The sequence below is a fragment of the Macaca fascicularis genome, chromosome 8, assembly GCF_037993035.2.
Source record: "Macaca fascicularis isolate 582-1 chromosome 8, T2T-MFA8v1.1".
Taxonomy (NCBI): domain Eukaryota; kingdom Metazoa; phylum Chordata; class Mammalia; order Primates; family Cercopithecidae; genus Macaca; species Macaca fascicularis.
In genome coordinates, this window is record NC_088382.1 from 81888048 (window position 1) to 81911233 (window position 23186).

General features: G+C 38.0%; 1 protein-coding gene across 1 annotated transcript in view; it reads right to left on the minus strand.

The window, feature by feature from the left end:
- Positions 1–4060: 4060 nt before the first annotated feature.
- Positions 4061–23186, minus strand: part of TRPA1 (transient receptor potential cation channel subfamily A member 1) — a 54323-nt gene continuing 35197 nt past the window's right edge. The window contains exons 18-27 of the mRNA XM_005563522.5: positions 22223–22293; positions 21366–21528; positions 20184–20273; positions 18491–18660; positions 16056–16185; positions 15451–15633; positions 11777–11845; positions 7795–7908; positions 5639–5736; positions 4061–4978 (exon numbers count right to left, since the gene is read on the minus strand). Of these exons, the coding sequence (XP_005563579.2) occupies positions 4768–4978; positions 5639–5736; positions 7795–7908; positions 11777–11845; positions 15451–15633; positions 16056–16185; positions 18491–18660; positions 20184–20273; positions 21366–21528; positions 22223–22293 (1299 nt within the window). The 3' untranslated portion in view covers positions 4061–4767. The remainder of the gene's footprint in view (positions 4979–5638; positions 5737–7794; positions 7909–11776; positions 11846–15450; positions 15634–16055; positions 16186–18490; positions 18661–20183; positions 20274–21365; positions 21529–22222; positions 22294–23186) is intronic.

Sequence of the window (23186 nt, forward strand, 5' to 3'; positions counted from 1 at the left end):
CTATGGGGGGAATCATGAATAGCACTGAACCCTATATATATACATATATATGTATATACATATGTATATATGTGTGTGTATATATATACACACAGTATGTTTTCTCACATACATACATACTTATAATAATAAAGTTTCATTTACAAATCAGGCATAAAAAGAAATATTAACTAACAATAAAATAGGGCAATTATATAACAATATACTAAATTTATGTGACTGTAGTCTTTTACTGTCAAAATATCTTATTGTACTGTACTCACCTCTTTTCTGATCATGGTAGACCAAGGATAACTGAAACTTTAGAAAGAGAAACTAGGGATAAGGGAGGACTACCGTACCACTTTATACACCTGTTTTGTGCATCTGTTTATTGGCAGTCTGTATTATCTGAAGTAATTGAAATGAAAACTTTTTAAATAAGTGCCACCATCTGCCTTTGGACTTGCAGATTCTCGATAAATCGCAATAGAAAAAGGAGCAGAAGCATACGTTAATGTCGCTATAGGTTTTCCTGAGATGAGAGATCCTCCTGCACACAAGGGAGGTCTCAATGAGGTCTTTTGGTTCCAGCTCAATATCAATTACACCCCTAGAGGGACCGGTTTCCCTCAGTGGTTTCCTTGTTGACGTTTGCAGCTCAGGATCATGCCTCCTTTTGCCTCCTAGAAACCTGTGGAAATGCTGGACACCTTGCGTAGGGTGTCTGGAGCTGGAAATAGCAAGGGGTAGCCCACATCTTCCTGTCTTCTGTTGTCTCCTATCACTTCACTAAAACTATCAAGCAAAATCAGAGCCAAATGACAAGACGACTGGCTTCAGATTCTAGAAATCAGCCCAGTTTAGTTCACTCTGTGGCTTCATGATGGTTTAAACTTCATGATGGGTTAAACAACTTCACTCAACTGTACCTTCAAAAATTATGCCCTAAGTCTGAAGTCTATGACTCAGGCTTCCTGACTTCAGTGTCTGCTCACTTGTTTTTATTATGTTTGTGGTATCCCATGTCTCTTAACCTTAAAATGCCCTTACCTATGAATGTTACATTCAGATATCCACTCAGTAACCTCTGAAGTATAAAGTCAATGAAGAAAGTGTGCTCTTTTTTCTGATTCTTATTTAAGAGATAGTATAGCTTTGCATTAAGAACACAAAATCTAGAAGCAGACTGCCTGAGTTTTCATCTCAGCAATGTGACCTCGAACAGGCTACTCAGCCTAGAAGTGTCATGATTTGTTTTACAAAACAAGGATGATAATTATCATAGCGCCTACCACATAGGTTTTGAGAATCAAGTGAGTTAGTACATAGTACTTGGAACAGTGCCTGATACACAGAAAACTTCATAAGCCTTTTCTTTTTGCTATTATTTAATGTGCTCACATCAAAATGTCCAAAATGATTAGAAAATATTCATTGATGATGATTTACTCTGACAAGTAAGGAGTTGGTGCTCCATCAATGTTTAATGAATTGAGTCTAAAGCAAAAATAAAGATGACAAAAGTGCTGAAATATTTTAATCAAATTTTTCTCTAAATATAAGGTTTTTATTTTACTACACACATTCCAGGATTTGTTTGGCTAAGGGGATTCAGAAGTACGTGGGAGCTTCAATTTATATCAGGCTGCTAATTAATTAACTGCCAAAGAAATTCCATGGGTAATTGGTATGATGTGAAAATCCTAGTGCTTTGTAACTCCCTTTATCTCAGGTAAATCAGTTTTCTTGAATACATTGCAATAGTGTTTACTGAGTTAGGTACTCTGTATGCGTGTGGTTGTCCAATTCTACCAACACTTTAAAAAATATATTCTATCATCACCATTTTAGAGAGGAGGACACATGCCCAGAGTCACTCAACCAATAGAATTAGAGTCAATATGAAGGCACAAGTTGCTTCTTGCAAAACACAAGCCTTTCAAGTGCCCATGCTAATCATAGTTAACAATCATTAAAACAACAGCCCAGATTGAAGTGGTGGGAACAAAAAGGCAGAAAAGTGGTGTTTAATGCTTCTTCCACCACTGAGAGGCAAGTCATTCAACTTCTCTAGGACACAGTATCAACAGAAAAAGGACACTAAACCACTTTTCTGAGGCAGACTGAGCCAGTTTTCTTGCAGTCTCTTTCAGGTCTGCAGTATTTATTATTTTCACTGATTTCTCTGATTTGCCTGTATGTATTTGTTGAGCATCTGTTATGTGCAAGGCACAGTGCTAGAAGCTCCACAAGATGAAAAAAAATGAAATATGATGTAATTCTTTGCCTCCTTTGAGACTACTGGTGATAGTGACCCATAAAGCTCAGGGAGTCTACCCTCTAGTTGGGGGAGGATGTGGCAAGTCACAGTCACCGTTAACAGGCTGCAGTAGCAGAGGAGAAGTGCAGTCTGTGCCAGTTCAGAGGAGGCAGGAAGCATAATGAGTGGGGAGCATTAGGAAAAGACTTCAAGGTGGAGATGGCATTTAAACTGAGCTTTAAGAGTTAGAGAAGGGACATTCTGGCTGGAAGAGAATAGAGTTGGAGGTAGGGAGTTGGGAAAACATAGTGTCTTCATGAAACAATGGTCTTCCAATTTGGATGAAATGAAGAATACTGGAAGATAAAGCTAATTTGGATTGAGAAGCCAGGTTAAGAAGATTAGGTTACTTATGAAGAAAAAGAAAACGTTTAAGCTTTTTAGCATGGGTGTGAAGGCTTAGAGCTTCACTTTAGGAAGATTAACTCAATTTAGTATGTTGAGTCCTTTTGAGTCTAGGAGCCGGAGAGAATCCTGGTACCATTGATGGAAAACAGGAAGTCCAGAGGAGTTGGTTTGTTTCTCTTACCACCAAATTCAGGTTTCTATGTAATTAATTTGAAGAACTGCAGAAATGTTGGACTGGATTTTAGGAGAAGGAGCAGAAGTGAGGAAACAGAGGAAACAAAGCCAGGTACAGACCTCAGGGATGTACACATGGAGTTAGTTGGCATGAAATAGAAGCCAGTCGGGAAAGAAGGAAGCAATCAGTGGAAAAGCAGTTCTGTGTTTGGGGCTAAAGGAGAAAGAACTGAGAAAATCAGTGAAGACCATTGAATTATAAGCTTCTTGAGAGTACAGGTTGATGAGATTGTTGTAAGACAATCCGTTTATTTAAATATTTCCCACGACAGGCATGGTACAGTGTTTCTCACATTCTTGGCACTCAGTGAATGTTGACTGAGATCTGTATTGTGCAATGCCACACAAGGTTTGAGGAGAGGGAAGACTGAAAAGACCGTTTGTCTTTATGATCAAGAGATCTTTGGTTATTGCTCCTGTATTGTGATTTTCCAGCCTTTCTGTTTTAAGAAATATAAAGAACACAGATATTATTCATATCAAAGATGAAGGCATATACAACATTGACTCTAGGCCGTGTGTTGTGTTGGACCATGAATGTAAAAGTATCTGGTTTTGTAATAGTACATATTGTCCCTCAGCACTCTGCTGGTTTGTATGAATATCAGTATGTTTGAGAATGTGTGCAGGAAGGTGGAAGTAACCAAGCTGTCCAACTCTAGAAAAGTCCAGTGTGGTGGGTGCCCACAATGAAATAGTAAGCCACATCGAAAGCCCTGTACTAGATGGAATACAGTAACACAATTGTATCTTGTAAACATCATGTCCAGTGAAAAGGAGTAAGAAACAGAAATGAGTAAAAAAAATAAGAAATAAGTGAGAAGAGAAATAAGAATAAAAAAACAGAAATCAGAAATAAAAGCTATAGCATAATAACATCTGTGTAAATAATAACAGACTCAAAACAACACTGTATAGCATAACACAAGGACACATACTTAGCCAAAGACATATCCATTAGCATGAATGTCTCCTGGGGGTAGTGAGGGAATAAACATCCAAATCAGGATGATGGAGAAAATCAGACAAAACAAGAGAAAGACCTTGAAAAGATTAATGATGAGGTATGTGATTAATTCATGATTTGAGTAGACATCAAAAGAAAAAAGGGAATATGTGATGCAGGCGTGTTTCTTCAAATCTCAAACAAAGGTTCATACAATAATGACAGGGATACTATATAGGTTTTACATTTATTATGCTCACTGGCAAACAAAAACAGAAACAACATATATTATCTACAGTAAAATTCGTGCATATCATAAGGCCTATTAATTTTTGCTTCAACTATATGGTTCAAAGTGACATCAGGTGTGTTGGGGACAGCAAGAAGGGTGGGGCTATTCATCACAGTAGGAACAGAATAGTGCACATGGTGCCACCCACAGGTTCTTTCAACATGAAGAAGCTTTCCAAGAAGAAGCTTAGGTTAGGTAGACCTCAACCTAATATTTAAGACTATCATCTAAGGCATTATTAATACTTGTGACTATTTTCTAGGGCATCACATATTATGCAATTAGCAAGCAGGAATTTAGTACTGACATTTGCATTCTAGCTTAATAGTTACATTTATTACTTCTTTTCATTAAAAATTGTGTTCTAGCAAATTCATTTTCTACCCATTCAAATAATGAGATTATCTCTCATCAAAGTCAAGTCCAATTTGAACATATCTGCAAAGATATCCCCAATATATAGTGATTGGTAGAAAATATGAGTAGAGGATAAAAGATGGTTTACTTTTATAGAGCATGCAGGAACCACGATTTCACACGTAGTGAAATCAGATTTTTGCGTCTTCCTCACTCTTTTTAAACTGAAAATTAGAACCAGCAAGTCATGCACCCCCCTATTAGAAGCCTCATTGAAGGTCTGAGGAGCTAAGGCTCAAGATGGTGTGTTTTTGCCTTGACTGCTCTCAACACAGTATTCCATCTGCTATTTCTTTGTTCCATCTGCTCTTTCTTAAACCTGTCTTGAAAAGAACAATGGTTATCTTCATCCTCTGTCTCAGAGATGATCTCCATCTTCTGAATGATCAGTTTAATGAGCTCATGCTGTTTTTCCAGGAGAAAAGTAAGATCCTTCAGCCTAAAAGGACATACACATTTCATGAATTTATTTTCAGTTCTTCTTTTAGCCCTTCTGATTGTAGGAAGGCATAGGTTTTAACCTCGGTAGTCACAATCCTTCCAGGAAACACAATGTTTTTGAAGTTTAAACGGTTTTTCCCAAAGTTACACTGTTAGTTCATGGCTAGTTTATTTTTGTTCCCAGTTTACAGGTAAGAAACTATTATAGAGAAAGGTTAAGCAGCTTGCCCAGTGTCATAGTTATTAAGTACCTGGTTGAATAGGGGTTTGAACTCAGGTACTAACTAACTGTAAAACCCTCATGCTTAACCACTGCCCACCACATAGTTACTCCAGGGATCTTCAAAAGCTTTCAGAGCTTTGCTTTATGAATTCAGATGAAGAATACAGTTTATAATACTACCTCCAAGAGAAAGAAAATCAGCATTTTAATTTTTATTCACTTATTATTGGAAGCCAAACTGATTGGTGAATAGCGGCAAATATGTTGTTGGTTCTAGAGAATGTCTCATGACCCTCAATACACTAGCTACAGCTGTCAATAAAGCATGACAATTATAAAATAAACAAACACCAATATAAAATATAACCTTATATTGTGCATTATTATTTATGAGTTTTAAATTTCTCAAGTACAGATAGAAGGAAAAATACATACCGGTATTTCTGCTTTAATATTTCCATTTCTAAAGACGTATCAGCATTTGGTATTTCTTGTCTTATTTCTCCAGTGCAAAATAAAAAATAGAATATATGCTGTTGGATAAAAAAATAGTAGTTACTCAAATTGAATTCAATTCAGGAACTTTTTCTTAAGCATGTGCCAAAATTCAACCACCACTGATACAAATATGCATAAGGCATAGCTATGCCCTCAAGGAACCCACAATCTGCCAGGAGAAAGAGACATGTGAAGAAACAGCTGTGAAAGGAAGTCATACATATAGTCAGACAGAAATAAAACATGTACAGATAAAACAGAAGAGCAGTAAATTAGGGTAGAAAATTGTTTAGAAAGGGGCTTAGCTGAATTGTTCTGTACATTTTCATGAGAAATGCCCATCATGGAAGGTGGTATTCTATATGAGATTCATCGCTACTTTCTAAAACTGCACTGCACATTATCCAATACAACTCAACCAATCAACAAAGTTTCACCTGGAGAAATTTCTGAAATGTTATTTTAATACATTTCATTTTAATTTAATATCTTTTAAACCACAGTTGACTGGAGAGGGTCAAAGGGCAGATGTGAAACGATCAAGAATGAGGCAATTCTAGGCTTCCAGGCAAGAGAAAATGGTGACTTGCACAGGACACCCAGGAAGTCAAATGGACCAGACTGAGGGGAGAAGGAGAGGGAGGGGACAGATCAAGGGTGACTCCTGGGTGGCTGGCTCGCACAGGCTAATGAATGGTGCTGACATTGTTGCAAGGAGGAACCAGGACTTTTTCACTTCTTTTCCTGTAGGGGATATGTGAGGAGAGGGTGAAACATGAAAGCATTGAAGTTTGGTTTTGAACCTGCTGAATGTGAGGCACCTTTAAAACATGCAAGTGGAGATGTCAAATAGGCAGCTGGGTGTAGGGGCCAGGAACTGAAGGGTGAGCTCTAGGATTGAGAAATCAGTTGCTGAGCATTCTGTTTCGGTAGTAATTGTAACCATGGACATGTGTAAAATCAGTTGGAGAGATACTGTGGGGTTAGAATAAAGCCTAAACTGATACTCAGGGCCACTTTATCACCTTATGACTACACAGGGGAAATTAACCTGAAAAGAACTCAGGAAGAACAGGTGTAGAGATGAAGGGAGCCCAGGCATACTAAGGATTCGCACCCAGTTATTCTGGCTCTTCATATGGCCCTTCTTGCATTATAATGCAATGGTCTTGCTTAGTCTTTGATCACTTAATTAGCTCCTTTTCTATAGTGGACACTCTGTGTGTGTGTGTGTGTGTGTGTGTGTGTGTTCGTGTGTGTGTGTGTGATATGGTTAGGCTTTGTGTCCCCACCCAAATCTCATCTTGCATTATAATCCCCATAATCCCCACGTGTCAAGGGAGAGACTGGGTGGAGGTAACTGGATCATGGGAGTGATTTCCCTCATGCTGTTCTCGTGATAGTGAGTGAGTTCTCACAAGATCTGGTGGTTTTATAATTGTCTGGTAGTTCCTCATGTGTTCGTTCTCCTTCCTGCTGCCTGTGAAGAAGGTGCCTTGCTTCCCCTTCACCTTCCACCATGATTGCAAGTTTCCTGAGGCCTCCCCAGCCAAGCGGAAGTGTGAGTCAATTAAACCTCTTTCCTTTATAAGCTACCCAGTCTCAGGGAGTTCCTTATAGCAGTGTGAAAACGGATTAATACATTGTGTGTGTGTGTGTGTGTGTATGTGTGTGTGAATGTGTGTTCTTTATTGTGTATTCTAAACACTTGGCTGTATATACACACATATATATCTACACATAAATGTAAATGACATGTGACTGGGAAAAGCAAATAAAGTATACCTGTACTGTAAAAAAGACACTAAAAGGGTATGGCTGGTCCCTGGCCCATCTGCTCTAACAGGGACAGCATGCATTTAACACAGATGCCATGGATGAGCCACCTGAAAGGGGAGAGCAAATATCACCCTCCTCTCACCCAGCTCTTTCACGTCTTGGGTTAATCATATCCTTTTTTTTAAAGCACAACTTCTCTGCCCACAGGCAGAGAAGACTCAAAGTCTATAAAAGGGCCCCCTTAGGGTTAACACAATGAATGGATGTCAAACAGTGTCATGTTATTGATGTTGTTATTTGTTATGTGTACTTACAAATAATAGCCCACCACATCTGGGTTTGTTGGGATACACGATGATGGATTTCTGATCCACTTTGCGTAGAAACCAAAGTGGCAGCTTCTTCTCTAAGCTGGTATGAAGTTCCACCTAAAGTGCATTTTGGGTTTAATGATAGAATCACTAGTTAGTATCTGGAATTTTTATATGGCACAGAGGCAATCATTAATACAGCAAAATGAAAACTGATTTCTATGTCCTGACTTCTGTGCCACAGCTGGGCTGGCCAGGCTTCCTTATCCCCTAGCTCACAGTCACCTGCTCCTTCCTCTCACCTCACCCACTGACAGGGCAGCAATCTGCCTTGGAGCAGGAAAAGAAAGAGAGGAAGAAGTTGCTTAAAAAAGGAATTCAATATTTAGTCACTTGCTCTTTATTGTTCAGGGATAGTCACCTGATGTTTTATTGTTCAATGCTGGAGATTTAAAGAAGAAAAGGGTAGTTCATACTCTTGGGGTATTGCAATACTACAAAATGTGCACAACTGGACAGTGTGAATGTGTGTGTGCATGCATACATGTGTGTGTGTACATATGTATACACACCTAGCGCAGGAGAGAAGGAGTGCTTAACTGGAGGAAGACAAAGGTAAGCAGTAAAAGAATTAGAACTCTCAGGCCTAAGAGTATGTCATGCATTTTTCATGTCTGTGCTATCAGGTGCAAAATGGTTTATCTACGATGAATTTTAAGTATAATTACTAATTACTATTTGCAGGGATAGCAAATGAGATATTTCTCCACACTTAATTTTTTTCATTTATTTTTGCCAAATTTATCTCTGCTTTTTTATACCCCTTTGTATCTGGTAAATAGGTATGTTTACTGTAACTACTAGTGAGATTTGCTTTCTAACACCAAACACCTTCCAATATTAGCAATTTATAGCCATAAACAGTGAAATGGTAAGAACTTCCCTGACACTACTGCTTAAAATTGTGGCTCCCCACTGTCCCCCACATGACTTTCCCCCATGTGGCTTCCTTGCTATTTTTACAGCACTTACCACCATTTAACATACTGTGCATTAGTTCCAGCTTCAAGAAAAGCTATGTTTTCTTGTATTTTATTAATAATACCAGTTAAATATTTTCACTGATTTTCTATAATAATTTCTAGGGTTCTTTTTTTTCCCCTTTGCTCTTTAGGGTGATACTACTTTCCCCTTCCCATACATACAGTTTTAGAAGTCACGTCTTATTTCCTGACACTTGATTGAAAAAGATTTACTCAAGCTTGATGTTTGCCAACAGATAAAATACATAGTGTGTCTTAACCTGTTCATTATCTACATAGGTCTCTCAAAGATGGTCCTGGGGGAGGCTGGCAAGCAAAGCCCCAAGTCCAGTATGGGTCTGGCGGGACCCACTGAGCCTGGCTCCGCTGGGCTCAGGGAGCATCTTTACCTCCTCTAACTGGTGGGTTTTCCATGCTGAAGGGTAAGATGCACTCTGTGGATTTCCCTTTATAATTTGCAGCAGGGATATAAATGTTTATGGACTGTCTGCAGCTGCCAAAACTGTGGTGGAAAGTGGAGATACCAACATTTAAAAACACCCAAACAGTTTCAAGTCCCTCAAAATACTCATCACACCTATCCCTAAGGAACTGACAGTCCCCATATAGAACACATCTCCCAGCATGCGTTGTCCCAAGGCCTGTCTCCACTTCCCATGGAGATGATTCCCTGAGAGAACTAAACGGCCCTGTCGGAAATGTGTGCTACTTGTCTGGTTCTGCTCATGGTTCTGCTGTGGGCTCAGACATAGGTTTCAGAATGGATGCAGAGAGTTTCTTAAGAAACCACTCAGGAGAAGTAGGAGAATGGCTTTCTGGTTTTCCAGTCGATGCTGTTTTTGATCCAAAACAAGGCATAGATAACATGGGGGCACTAGGATTTGTGCCATTTACTTTCAGAGAGCAGAGTAAACAATATAGGTTTGTGCTTTTCAGCTCAACCCCACTGACACTGTAATTGAGTGAGCTTCCCCAACTTTGCTTGTATTATTGTTTTTATCTATTCCCCAAGGTATTTTAAAGAGCTGTTAGGGCAGTTATGAGGTATTGCTGACATACCTGCCAAGAGGTTTATACATCTCCTCTCCATATCCATACACCTGAAGTCCTAAACACCATCTTTGTGACAGTAATAACCTGCCATTAGCTCTTCCTGCCTTCAATCTTTCCTCACTAAACCAAAATAATAACAGATCACTATAAACACCATTTTCATTGTGGAAGGGCTGAGAATAACTCTTCGCTAACTTACAAAATAACCTGAAGCACTTCATCATTTAGTGCCCTTTGCTAAGGTTTTTCTTTGCTGGTTTTGAATAAACCCCCCTATCATCTGGAGCAATCTAATCACCCACTAACATGAATGATCCTTCCAGGCAAGGGGGCCTTGGGCCGGGGCCTTGGGCCAGTGCCTTGGCCGTTTTCCCCAGTTCTGATGTGGCCCTTTGTTCTTGCTGGCCCCTCCTTTCAGGACGGTATCAATGTCCTGTTAAATCTCAACTATCTTTCAACACTGACTCATCTCACCCCCTCCATGTAGCATTCCCTTAATTATTTTTGCATTTTTTTTCTGTACCTGATAATCATTTGTGTTTGTTCTCTAAATGTTCCAATCACTCTGTTATCTCTGTATAATATACAGCCATGTCATAGAGCATATAATTTACAAATGGTTCTCAGTTGATTTTTGATATTTAATTCTATGAATGCCTAGCTGGTGTGCTAAGTAGAATAGCCAGGGATCACATTCCTCTGTTTCCTCTGGGCTCTCATAAGTTGTACTGGACTTTGTATACACTATGTATTGAAACATTGTTTTTCAATAAATAAATATTAGTGTATGGCTGAATGAATAACAAAGAAGAAAGAATTTGGACAAATAAAAGTGAAGAGGAGACAAGAGTGAATAGAAAGTTATATCATTACACGACTTTTCTATCTCCTCTCTCAAACTGGCCAAAGTTTCTGAATGCATATAGTCAACTGGTCAACAAATATCCTTGAAGCATCAAAAATGGCCATTTGAATTTGAAATTTAAAGACAATCCAGTCAAGAGCATAAAAATAACTTTGTGTTGTATGACAGAAAGGTACCTCACAAGGTTCAATAGCCAAATACCTAGCCAGGAAACTTTGACACCAAATTTTACATCAAATTGTCTATAAAAATGAGAGCGATGTCACAAGAGAACAAAACCTCACGGATGCAATTAAAACGTCAACATAAATCATGCCGTGGGTACCCTGTGATTTCCTACATAAAATATAAGGAGCGCCTTCGAACAGTGGGGCTAGGATGCCAGTGATGCTCTCGATCCAGCAGCTAGCTACCTGGGTGGCCACATTTTAACATGGGTGGCCACATTTTAACATAACACAAGGTGCTCAGGCAATTTCTCAATTTCTCTGCTAAGATTGTTCTAGGACATTTTTTTTCATCATCTTTTATTAGAGCAGGTATACCAGATAACATGCAAACAGACACAGGATGTGACTCCTCAGGATTAAGAAAGCTTCCATGCTAAATAACTGTGCTCTCAGAAAAGGAAGAAACGATAATGGTGTTAGTTTCAGTAAGTTTAAATAAACGTGATGCAGACAATACCTAACTTAGGATGGTCTGACTCATGATTTTTGACTTTATGGTGGTGTGAAAGTGATGTATATTCAGTAGAATCTGTACTTCAAATTTTAAACTTTGATCTGTTCTGGGCGAGCAGTGTGTGGTACTCTCCTAGGATGCCAGGCAGTGGCAGCGAGCCACAGAACCCAGTCAGCCATATGATCAAGAGGGTAAACAGTCCAACTTTACAGTGTAAGTGGTATAAATTTACAACTGGCATATTCCTTCAAAATGTCCATTTTTGACTTGTAATATTTTTAACTTATTGTGGGTTTACCAGAAGATAACACTGCCATAAGTGGGGAAGCACTGCACTTACCTGCATAGCTATCCTCTTCAATGATGCATGTTTCTGGACCTCAGCAATGTCACCAACTGCCAAACCAATCTGAAGTATGACACAAAATTTAATCACCACAGTTTAACGGCCCACTGAAAAATGCATGTAAGGTCTGTCTTAGTCCATTCACACTGCTATAACAAAATAGTTTAGTCTGGGTAAAGTATAAATAGCATAAATTAATTGCTTACAGTTCTGCATGCTGGGAAGTCCAAAATCAAGACTCGGGCAGAACTGGTTTCTGGTGACAGCCCATTCCTCATAGGTGGCACCTTCTATGTGTTCTCATGTGGCAGAAGGACAAAGGAGCTAATAAGCTCCTTCATAGGAACTAACTCCATTCATGAGGGGTCTCCCCTCAGGGCCTAATCACCTCCGAAAGGCCCCACCTTCTAATGCCATCTTCTTGGTGATTAGGTTTCCATATATACATTTTGGGTGGGACATAAAAATTGAAACCATAGCAAGGTCTCTGTGGCTAAAGTGGGAGAGTGGGCATATGATCTACTAGTAGTAGCAGCTGCAGAATACTTTGGTCATACACCTTACAGAAAACTACAAGGCCTATATACCTCTGCAACGGTGATGGCCACATTCTGAGGTTCAGTACTCTTAAGTGCTATAAAAACTTATGACACATAAATTAATCTGAAATTCATTTCATTTAAGATAATCTGTTATTTTTTGAAAGGACAGGGATGATGTGATATCACATGCAATTGGGTGTAGCCACACAACATGGTGGGAAACTCCAGGAGTTTAGTAACTAAGGTAGACAAGAGTGATTTAACAACATGGAAAATAATACTAAACTGAGAGAATGATACATATTATATCTTACATATGTTCAGAAGGGAAACATATACTATAGGGGCAGGAGAGGCTCTGGTGAGAAACCAGAAATGTATGGCTAGATAGAATTAGGAGGGGGGAAGCTCCTAGCTCAGTTCTACTCAATCTGTTGAATTCGCTGATTTCACTCACTCATTTATTTTTCTGGTACTTAGTTCCTGCCTTTGCTGAGCCAGCATCTTGCATGCTGCACCAGAAAGAAACGTCAGTGACTGCTCTTGAGGAGCTCAAAGTCCAGTAAACTCTATGAGATGAGGGATCTGTCAAGCTCACCACTGTATGCCCAGTGCTTAGTATAGAGCAGGGCATGTAATAGGTAAACAAAACAGTCACAGAATGAATGAAGAGAGGGAGAATACATTCTAGGGCTTGCAAACTAGCACTGAGAACTGGATATAGTCAGGAAATAGGTTTCACTGGGCAGGATAATATTGTTTTGGTTTTTAATTTGCAAGTTTTCAGATGGGTGCTCTCTCCAATTTACATTGGCCCCCATCAAAACCAACCATCTCTGCCAGGCGCAGCATCTCACATCTGCAGTCCCAGAAATTTGGGAGGCTTAGGTGGAAGGTTCACTTGAGCCCAGGAGTTCCAGACCAGCCTGGGCAATATGGCGAAACCCCATCTCTACAAAAATTAGCTGGGTGTGGTGTTGAGCACCTGTATTTGCAGCTTCTAGGCAGGCTGAGGTGGAGGATCAGCTGAGACTGGGAAGTGGAGGCTACAGTGAGTCATGATCACTCCACTGTACTCCAGCCTGGGTCACAGAATGAGATCCTGTCTAAAAACAAACAAACAAACAAACAAAAAACTAACCCTAAAACTAACCATTTCATACCTGCTGCTTCACATATTTTAGATACTTGCCTGGGCTCTGAAGACATTTGAGCTTATAAGCCATAGAAGAGATCAATTATTAACTTTTAATGGTCACTAACATTTATCAGATGCATATCATGTCCCAAGTACTGTTTTAAGTTCCTTGTATTAGCTCATTTATTCTTTGCAATAATCTAGGAAGTAGGTTTTATTATTATTATTTGTTTGTATCCTAAAAACTATGGTAACACAAGGAAAGAGCACCCAATAGAGTAAGGTAATTGGAGACGGGTGGGTGGTTAAGGAAGTCTGCTCTGAAGAAATGATACCTCAGCTGAGTTTTGAAATCTTAGAGCTAACCCATGGTGGGATGTTTTCCAGGCAAAAGGAAGAGCCTGTACAGAGTCCAGACAGCATGAAGGAAAGTGTGGCGCACTCAGGGAGTGTGCATTTCTGGGTAAATCCTGGGAACAGTGAGGTGTTGGGAAAGATCTTGGTAAGATCCAGCTCACAGGGACCTTTGCCTGCTATGCTGATGGGTTTGGACTGGATTAAAGCTTTTGGAAAAATATTTAAAAGAGCCACTGATGGGATTAGCTTTTCATTATCAGGGCATCACTATGGTGGCCATTTGTAGGAAGAATGAGACAAAGCAGTGAGGTATGGTGGAGATGCTCTTGAGGCTGCTGGAGCAATTTGGATGAGGAACCATGACAGTCCAAGCCAACTGGAAGCAGATGTGAAAGCCAAAGAATTATTGAAAGAACTGTGGAAAAATGTGGGAGAGTGAAATAGAGACTATCTGCCAATGATCTGAGTAGGATAACTAGGAGATTCTACTGAGAGGCAGTAGAGATTCTGAAGGAAAAGATAACATTAGTCTTGGCTCTGTTGGTTTGATTTTCCTCCAGGATATCCAGGTAGAAATGCACAATGGATGCCAGATGTGTGGATCTTCAGAATGGGGCCAACCTGTACTACTGCTAAGCCCAATTCTCTTCTGGATAATTATCTTCCAAAACATAAACAATTATCAGAGAAGAATGTGGGCTTTATGTCATTCTCCATTATTCCTATTGCCATCCTTTGTTTTCCTAGGTCACCAAAATAAAACTCTGGAGTTGTATCAAATAAATGAATCAAAATACTTACTCATCTGCATATTTTTTTTCCTTTCCAGAAACACTGCCTAGTACAGTCTCTGATACATAGTCAGACTCAAAGAAAGTGTGTGGAATATGTACAGGTGTGCATAAATGGATAAAGGAAAAACAGGCACAACAATGCCAATCAAGACTCCCCATGGACCTGGAATGGGATGCACCTTTGCCTGCATCAGCCAACATGCTCATGCCTTGAGCAGATTCTCTAGAGAATTCCATGTGGAAAGGCACTCTCATGTCTGCTGATACTATCTAGGCTTTGACTGGGTTCAAGGTGGCATCTGAACGTTGTAGACGCCCTCTGCATGACAGACTTCCCCACTTGAATCTCTGGTCAATGGTAAATTCGAGCATAGAGACAATATATTCCATAAAGGTCTCTGCCTAACCTCTGATCCCCTTTCCAACTCCAAAACATCACACACCTTCATCTTTATTGCTTTTCCCTGCTTCTTATTTCTTCATAGCATTTATCACTCCCATGCAACACATTTATTTGTTTATTACCGAACTTCCTGACTGTTTGTAATCACACTGGGACTGAATATTGGTCTGCTTTCTTCATCACTGGTTCCTAGAACTTGTAACAGTTACTGGCATTTAGTAGATCCTTTATATTTGCCAAGTGCATGCATCTTTGCATGCCCTGAGCCTCTTGATATGCCTGATGCTTCCCAGGCACCAAATGAGTGTTGAATGAATAGATTTTGTAGTAATCATCTCCCCAGTGGAGGGAGATTAAAGAAGTTAAAAAATAATTATCATTATAAAATGTTTCAAATGATCAACAAACAGAAAATACAAGAAAAAACTACTTACAAGTAAATTCATGAGGACAATTGGGACAAATATTGCGAAGCAAATAAGTTGTGCAAAGGACAGAAATGGATGTGCCAATTCATTTCTCAGATATGGTTCTAGGAAGGACTCTCGATAATTGATATCTCCTAACATCATGCTGAAGGTCTGGATTATAGAAAGCAATGGAGAGCTGAAGGGATCCTGAAAACACATGGTGAGGAACAAATGAAATGCAAAGTTTCTACCATGAAAAAGTGTTTCCTGGAGGTAGAATGATAAAAATTATATTCAGAATACATTTTTAAAGTCATAGGTATATAGCTACTGAAATACAGTGATAAAATATTAGTAAACAGTGGTAAAGTCATCAAAAATATGTTATCTGCATAAATAATAAATCATCTGCATTATACATAAACTTTTTGACAATGGACAAAGTTACTTAACATAACTATACATTTTTTTCGGCAATAAAAGTCATTTGAAAGAAATAGCAGATAAAAACTAAAGTATTCGAATACTGTTATGCAATTAAGAATTTTCTAGACTATTTAGATTTAAGAATAAATATATATTTCCATAATTCACAGCAACAAAATCAACTACTGATGCAACTGTCTTACCTGTAAATTCAGGAGGATGTAAAAGCTGAGTCCAAAAGCCAGAAGAAGGAAGATAAATACAACTGTAGACCTCAATAAAGTTTTCAAAATTACCTCCAACATAACAATAAAAATTCCACAATTTTCAAATCTAGAAAAGTAAAAAAACACACAGACACACACATTTACTCACTTTTGTAGTCAAAGTGTATTCATTCAGTGACAATATTTATCATGTATTAAATCAGGTATTAGATTTCACAGATGAGATCCTTGAGGCCAGTTATTTCGAAAAAGAAAACATAAGAATTAATTGAATAATCATGTCTTAATTTTCAAGCTGTTAGTCACATTACTTTTGCTTTTATTCTCATTATTAATGTTATCTGTTTTTTTGGATACAGGGTCTTGCTTTGTCAACCAAGCTGGAGTGCAGTGGTGCAATCATTGCTCACTGCAGCCTTGACTTCCCAGGCTCAGGTGATCCTCCTGCCTCAGCTTCCTGAGTAGCTGGGACCACAGGCATACATCACCCCCAGGCTGGTCACGAACTGCTGGGCTCAAGCGGCAGCCTTCCTTGGCTTCCCATAGGGCTAGGATTATAGGCGTGAGTCACTGTGCCCAGCCTTAATGTTACCTTAAATGATTTTACCACTTGACGACTGGACATTACTTCGACTGAAGTAGGAGAGAAAAATAATAGCTTCTCAATATCAAAGAAAATGCTACCAAATGCTTAATAAAGAAATTAGAGAGATAAATTGTGTACTGCATCATGCAGAGATTGAGTTCATGAACCGGAAGGCACCTAATGCAGGGGACACACCACATGATTTGCATTTTATCCTCTTCATCTCCTTCGGTTTTCTTTTCTACCCCCTGCATCCTATATTGTGAAATGTTTGGATAGATAATGGGTGTGCCATCTGGCCTCTAACTTGTACTTTGCCTTTGACAAAGATGACTTTTAAATGAGGAGCTTACAAGATTCTGAAGTTGAAAGGGACTTCAGCTAAATTCACAGAGACATATAATGACTCACCAAAGCCACTAATAATGACAGAGCCAAGGGTGCGACAGTGCCTGAACCTGTCTTAAATCCTATTTCTGGGCCACTGCCTTTCTCACCATACCATGTACTCTCCAAGGGGTGGCACTGAACTCTCTATCACTGTGCTCATGACACAGTAATGCAGAGCATATGGTGGAAAAGACACGTTCCCTGGAGTCAGAAAGACTTTGGTTAAATACCTGTATCTTGACTGACTCGCTGAGATCTTCAGCAAATTACTGAACTCAGTGCTTCAGCTTCCTCTTTTAGAGAATGCAAATAATAACACTGACCTCATTATTGGAAAGATTATGTGAAATAACATGAAACTCAACATTACCAACTGTCAAAGGCCTGGGAAATCTAGAATTAGATTCTTTGGGCTTATTTTTTCTTGTATACCACTTTGATTCCCCATATATCTATCAGTTCATTTTGAGTGTTTTAATTCAAAGTAAATGTTTACAAAATAATATCAGGTAAAACAAGAATAGCCAATACTTTTCCCATTTACTCCCCCTATTTAATCTAGATTTGTCTAGACTAGTGTTCTTGACCAGGGCTTATTTGGCACACAGGGAACATCTGGCATTGTCTGCATTCATTTTTGGTTGTCACAACTGGAGTAAGGTGGATGCTACTGGTATCTAGTGGGCAGAAGCAAGGAGCCAGGAATGCTGCTAAGCATTTTACAGTATACAAGACAGTCCCCCTCCACAGATGATGATGAGAAGAAGAAGAAGAAGAAGAAGAAGAAGAAGAAGAAGAAGAAGAAGAAGAAGAAGAAGAAGAAGAAGAAGAAGAAGAAGAAAGGAAGAAGAAGGAAGGAAGAAGAAGGAAGGAAGAAGAAGGAAGGAGGAAGAAGGAAGGAGGAAGGAGGAAGGAGGAAGGAGGAAGGAGGAAGAAGGAAGGAGGAAGAAGGAAGGAGGAAGAAGGAAGGAGGAAGAAGGAAGGAGGAAGAAGGAAGGAGGAAGGAGGAAGGAGGAAGGAGGAAGGAGGAAGGAGGAAGAAGGAAGGAGGAAGAAGGAAGGAGGAAGGAGGAAGGAGGAAGGAGGAAGGAGGAAGGAGGAAGGAGGAAGGAGGAAGAAGGAAGGAGGAAGGAGGAAGGAGGAAGGAGGAAGGAGGAAGAAGGAAGGAGGAAGAAGAAAGAAGAAAGAAGAAAGAAGAAGAAAGAATTATCTGGCCATAAAGTTCAATAGTGCCGAGTTTGAGAAACCCTGATCTTCATTCTGAACTCTGGAACCATGCTCCAGCGTTTCCTTAATAGGGTATAAAAAAAATTCTTCATATTTTGAAACAACTAGAAAAGGAATAAGTCAGTTTTAAATTTACACCAGGTACAGTAGTTTTTCTTTTGATATTAAAAATGCTTAAAGGATGTGGAAATCATTCAAGCTTGTTTTACCTTTGAAGATACAATAAGAAATTCATCCAATAGAGGTAAACAGCAATTGCTCCACATTGCCACTGCAGATGAGCTGGTATTTCAACGAACAAGGGCAGCACAAAAATGATGCCCGTTGTGTAGATAATCCATTCCAAAACATTGTTCATATCCATAAAATAATTCCTTTTCTGGGATAAAAAATAATAAAAAATTACCACATATAGAGACCTAGCATCTATAGGTGGTTATATACATGCACCCAGTAATAAAATTTTTCTAGCTTTGCAGCCAGCTGGGGAGAAGTTTAGGACCAAGGAGTAACCTCATGCCATCCTGGATTGACCTCAGTGCCCCCAGGGTATGAATCGGTGTTGGAGATGGCCAGAATCCTCTGTTAACCTGGTGTTATGGGAGTCTGACGCCTAAGGAAATCTTACAAATTGCTGGGCTTTCCCTGTGGAGTCCACTCCATCTTAAGGAAACTTCTTGGGGACTGCAAGTTGGTTTAGTAATTCCTGGGCCTTTCTACCCATATAACAACATGAATGTGGAGCTCTCTTTACGAACTAAAGTTATTTCTAAAAAGGTTTGGGACATGCACTGAAACTTAATTAGGAAATAAAAACAAATAATAATGGTATTTTCAAACTTTTTATGTATTGGGCATTAGATTTCCAACAGAGTAGATCATTTAAATATTAATAAGAAAATGTGGAGATCAAATCTGACAGAAAATTCATGTAACTTTATAGCTCAATTTAAACTATAATCTGTAATTTTCATTTCTGGAAAATGAAAATAACGGCAAGAAAAATTAAGTAATGTGCCTTAAATCGTTTAAGGTAAAATGCAACACTACAGTCTAAGTATCAGAATTGTGACAAATTTCTTAAAGTATCTATATGAAAGTACTTGCAATGTATAATGTTTTAAAAATGCAAAGCAATATTATCAAATTTATAAATGCAAATACCTGTGCTTACATGATGCAACAAAGAAAATTTTCACAGAAAGTGAGGTGTTGTATGAAAGACATAAGATTTATAAAAATAATATTCATTAAAATATACAAAAAAATTGTAAAGACTTTCCAACCTCCATGCTGAGAAAAGAAGGATCTATGCCATTTATCAACCAAAGGTAGGGCCTGCAAACAATTTATACACTTGGTTCTGATCTGAACTTGGCTCACTCATTTAAAAAGTAGAATATAAAGTAAAAATTTTGCTGTAAAAAGTTCCAAAATTGTATTAAAACCTGGAATTTTATTTAATCAAAAAAAGCATTTCTGTTAGAAAAGGAATTCAAAGAAAGACTCATTTGAAATGGAGTCTTGGGCCAGATAACTTCTTCATAAATATTTACATTTAAAATTATCAAGTTCAAAATTTAACCATTATGTTAGCAAAATCTTTAAAACTATGTAAGAGAAAAGAAAGTTCACTCATAAAGACCATTTGTAGTTAGAGAGATCCTTAAGGACCAGTAAAAGTGGAACATCTCTTTCATAGATATATCAAGTAGGCAGTGACCTTACCTAAAATCATGTGATTTCTACCTTTTGAAACATTTATGCTTGGTGTTTCTAATCTTTATGTTAGTCAAGCTATGTAATTTTATTATGACATAATATAGTAATAGCTTATCAATTAACTTATGTCCTGCATATTAAAATATGTGCAACTTTAGAGATACAAAATGTATTACATACCTGTTGGAAAATTTGCCCCGCTTCTTTGCAATACCCAAATATACTTGATAAAAACACTAAAATCATACAAGTTTTTATTAGATATGAATTCTAAAACAAAAAAGGATAAGACACTTAGTTATGAGAGATATAAAACACTTTAATATTTCCATAATTTTCACTATTAAATTTATTTATTTTTTTTTTTTTGCTTAATTTCTATATACTGTCCACTTTGAGTTGAACAGAAAATTTAACTGACACCAATACTAATATCATTTACTAGAGATGAACACATCCTCATTTCAGAATGTCCTTATTAAGTGAAGTTCAAAAACTGATAATTGAATTAAAAAAGAATATGAATCTGTAGGCCAATACAAATTTGTTTATTGTCACAAAATACATACAACAAAATTTACCATTCTAAAAGTGTTACATTGCCGGGCGCGGTGGCTCAAGCCTGTAATCCCAGCACTTTGGGAGGCCGAGGCGGGCGGATCACAAGGTCAGGAGATCGAGACCACAGTGAAACCCCGTCTCTACTAAAAATACAAAAAATTAGCCGGGCGCGGTGGCGGGCGCCTGTAGTCCCAGCTACTCAGGAGGCTGAGGCAGGAGAATGGCGGGAACCCGGGAGGCGGAGCTTGCAGTGAGCCGAGATCGCGCCACTGCACTCCAGCCTGGGCAACAGCGTGAGACTCCGTCTCAAAAAAAAAAAAATAAATAAAATAAAAGTGTTACATTTTACATGTACATTTTAAAATATGTAATTCAGCAGATTAAGTATATTCACAGTGTATTACCACCATCACTATTATCTAGTTCCATAACTTCTTCATCATCTTGGATGGAAACTACATATCCATAAAGCATCTCTCCCCATTTCCCATGTCCCAGTCCCTGGCAACTGTAAATCTGCTTTCTTGTACACCTATTTTAAAGTTTTACACTTCACTATTTAAGCTGGCATCTAACACATGTCAGTTCCTTTTAAATTAGTTTACTCATTCGTTGACCTGTTTGTTTATATTCCCTCTCCTTCCACAAAGGATTTTAGGAGAAATTAGTACCGTATACAAATTCTTACAGGCTATTTATAATGAAGTCCTGATATGTCACATTTATTATGGGTTTAGTAGTCTTAATAAAAAATACATTTTTTATAATCTTTTATTTTAGAAAGTTAAAATTTGGAATTACCGTGGTATCTAGTATTTCTGAATGATCACTAGTTTCATTGATGATTCCGGTTGAGTTGAAAGCCATTCCTGGTTTTATATTGACAACGAGAATGGTCATAGGTATGAGACCAAGACAGTAAGATCCTAAATTCATCATATGAGCTCTAAATCCATAAGCCAACCTACAAAAATATAAGCAAGCCAGAATTGAGTAATTTCAAACGAAAATATTTACTTAAGATAGTTCGGGAAAAAGTGGTTATAATCTCTTTAAGAAAACTTGTTGGTAAATTCACTGAAGCTTAGAATCAAGTAAATCTTCTAATTCACCTTTTTCATTTTCAGAGAAGGACTCTCAAGTTCTAAGCAAATTATGACTTAACAAATTAATGAAAGAGCCGGGATGTTAACCCATATAATCTGTCAGCAATATGAGTGCTCTTCCTAGAACACACCTCTTTCTTCATTGTCAACTAAATTTCAGGGTCCAAGATATTTCTACATGTTCTATATAAGGATCCTTTCCATGCCCCAAATATTTCATTTAATGTTAAAGATAAATTTTAGTCTCTAAAGAGCTTCTTCATGTCTTATATAATAATTCCCTCCCACTCCAAATATTTTATTTAATGATAAAGATAAACAATGCCAGCATTTTTTAACCTTAACTTCTTTTTATTTGGTCTTTTTCACTTTATTTTATTATTATCATACTTTAAGTTCTAGGGCATTTGCCTTACTTATTTCTTCAAAGTAAAATCATTAACATAACAAAAACCAAAACATTAAAATACCATTACAATATAATTGTTTTGAAGACTTTGTAATAGATCCAATAGGCACAGCATTAAACAAGAAATACTATTCAATACCCACCATTTCATGAGTAAATATTCTTTACACACAGGATGATTGAGAAGCTCTATGCGGTTATTTTGTACCATTGCCTGAGAAATAAAAAAATGTGTAATAAAAACACAATCATAATCAACTACTGAGTATAAACTAATCTTTTTATTGTCTGGTTTTATAGCTGTGTTTTGACATTGTAAAAGTAACATATTTTAGAACATTAAAAAAATAAAAATTAGATCAAGATTTTAAAAAACACAAATTAGAACCATTTTGTACAGGTAAAATTGTTTGATTCAGTCTGATTCTTTAGTTCTCTGACTACTTGACCTAGCATAAGCTTTTTAATTTTATATAGGATTATAACAAGAAAGGACATTAAAGATAAATTAGCAAGTTATACCCTCATTCTGTCCTTGAAGAAATTCAGGCTTATCTTTCTAGAAGGATTTTATGCAGTAGAATATACATACATAGTTGTTAAATTAATCTAGATCATAAGTTTTCATTAAAGTTATTTGTGACTACAAGTATTTATTGAAAAATTAGTTTTTAACTATTCAAGAAATAAATAAATAGAGGGACTGATGCCAACAGGGTAGCAAAATAGGAAGTCCTAGGCCCCCCTTCCTCCATAGAGATATGGAATTAAAAACAATACACAGACCATTTTCTTTGTGAGCAATTCAGAACTTAGTTAAGGTGTTTCTGTACCCAAGGTGAGCACGTAGCCAAAAATAACCATATCAAAGACAGTAGGAAAATGCATGGCCTTTACTTGCCACGGCTCCTCCCTCTGGCAAAGCACAGTGCCATTGGGAGAAAACTTCCAACTCCTGCCTTCTCCCTGGAAAGAGAAAGAAAAGGGTGGAACATATCCACTGACTTCTGACTTCTAAGGGGCTGACCAAGGGAATGATTTTTATCTTGCCTGAATCTAAGCTCTGACACAAATGGGTGCCAGCAGGGGATCACTGATAACGAAGTG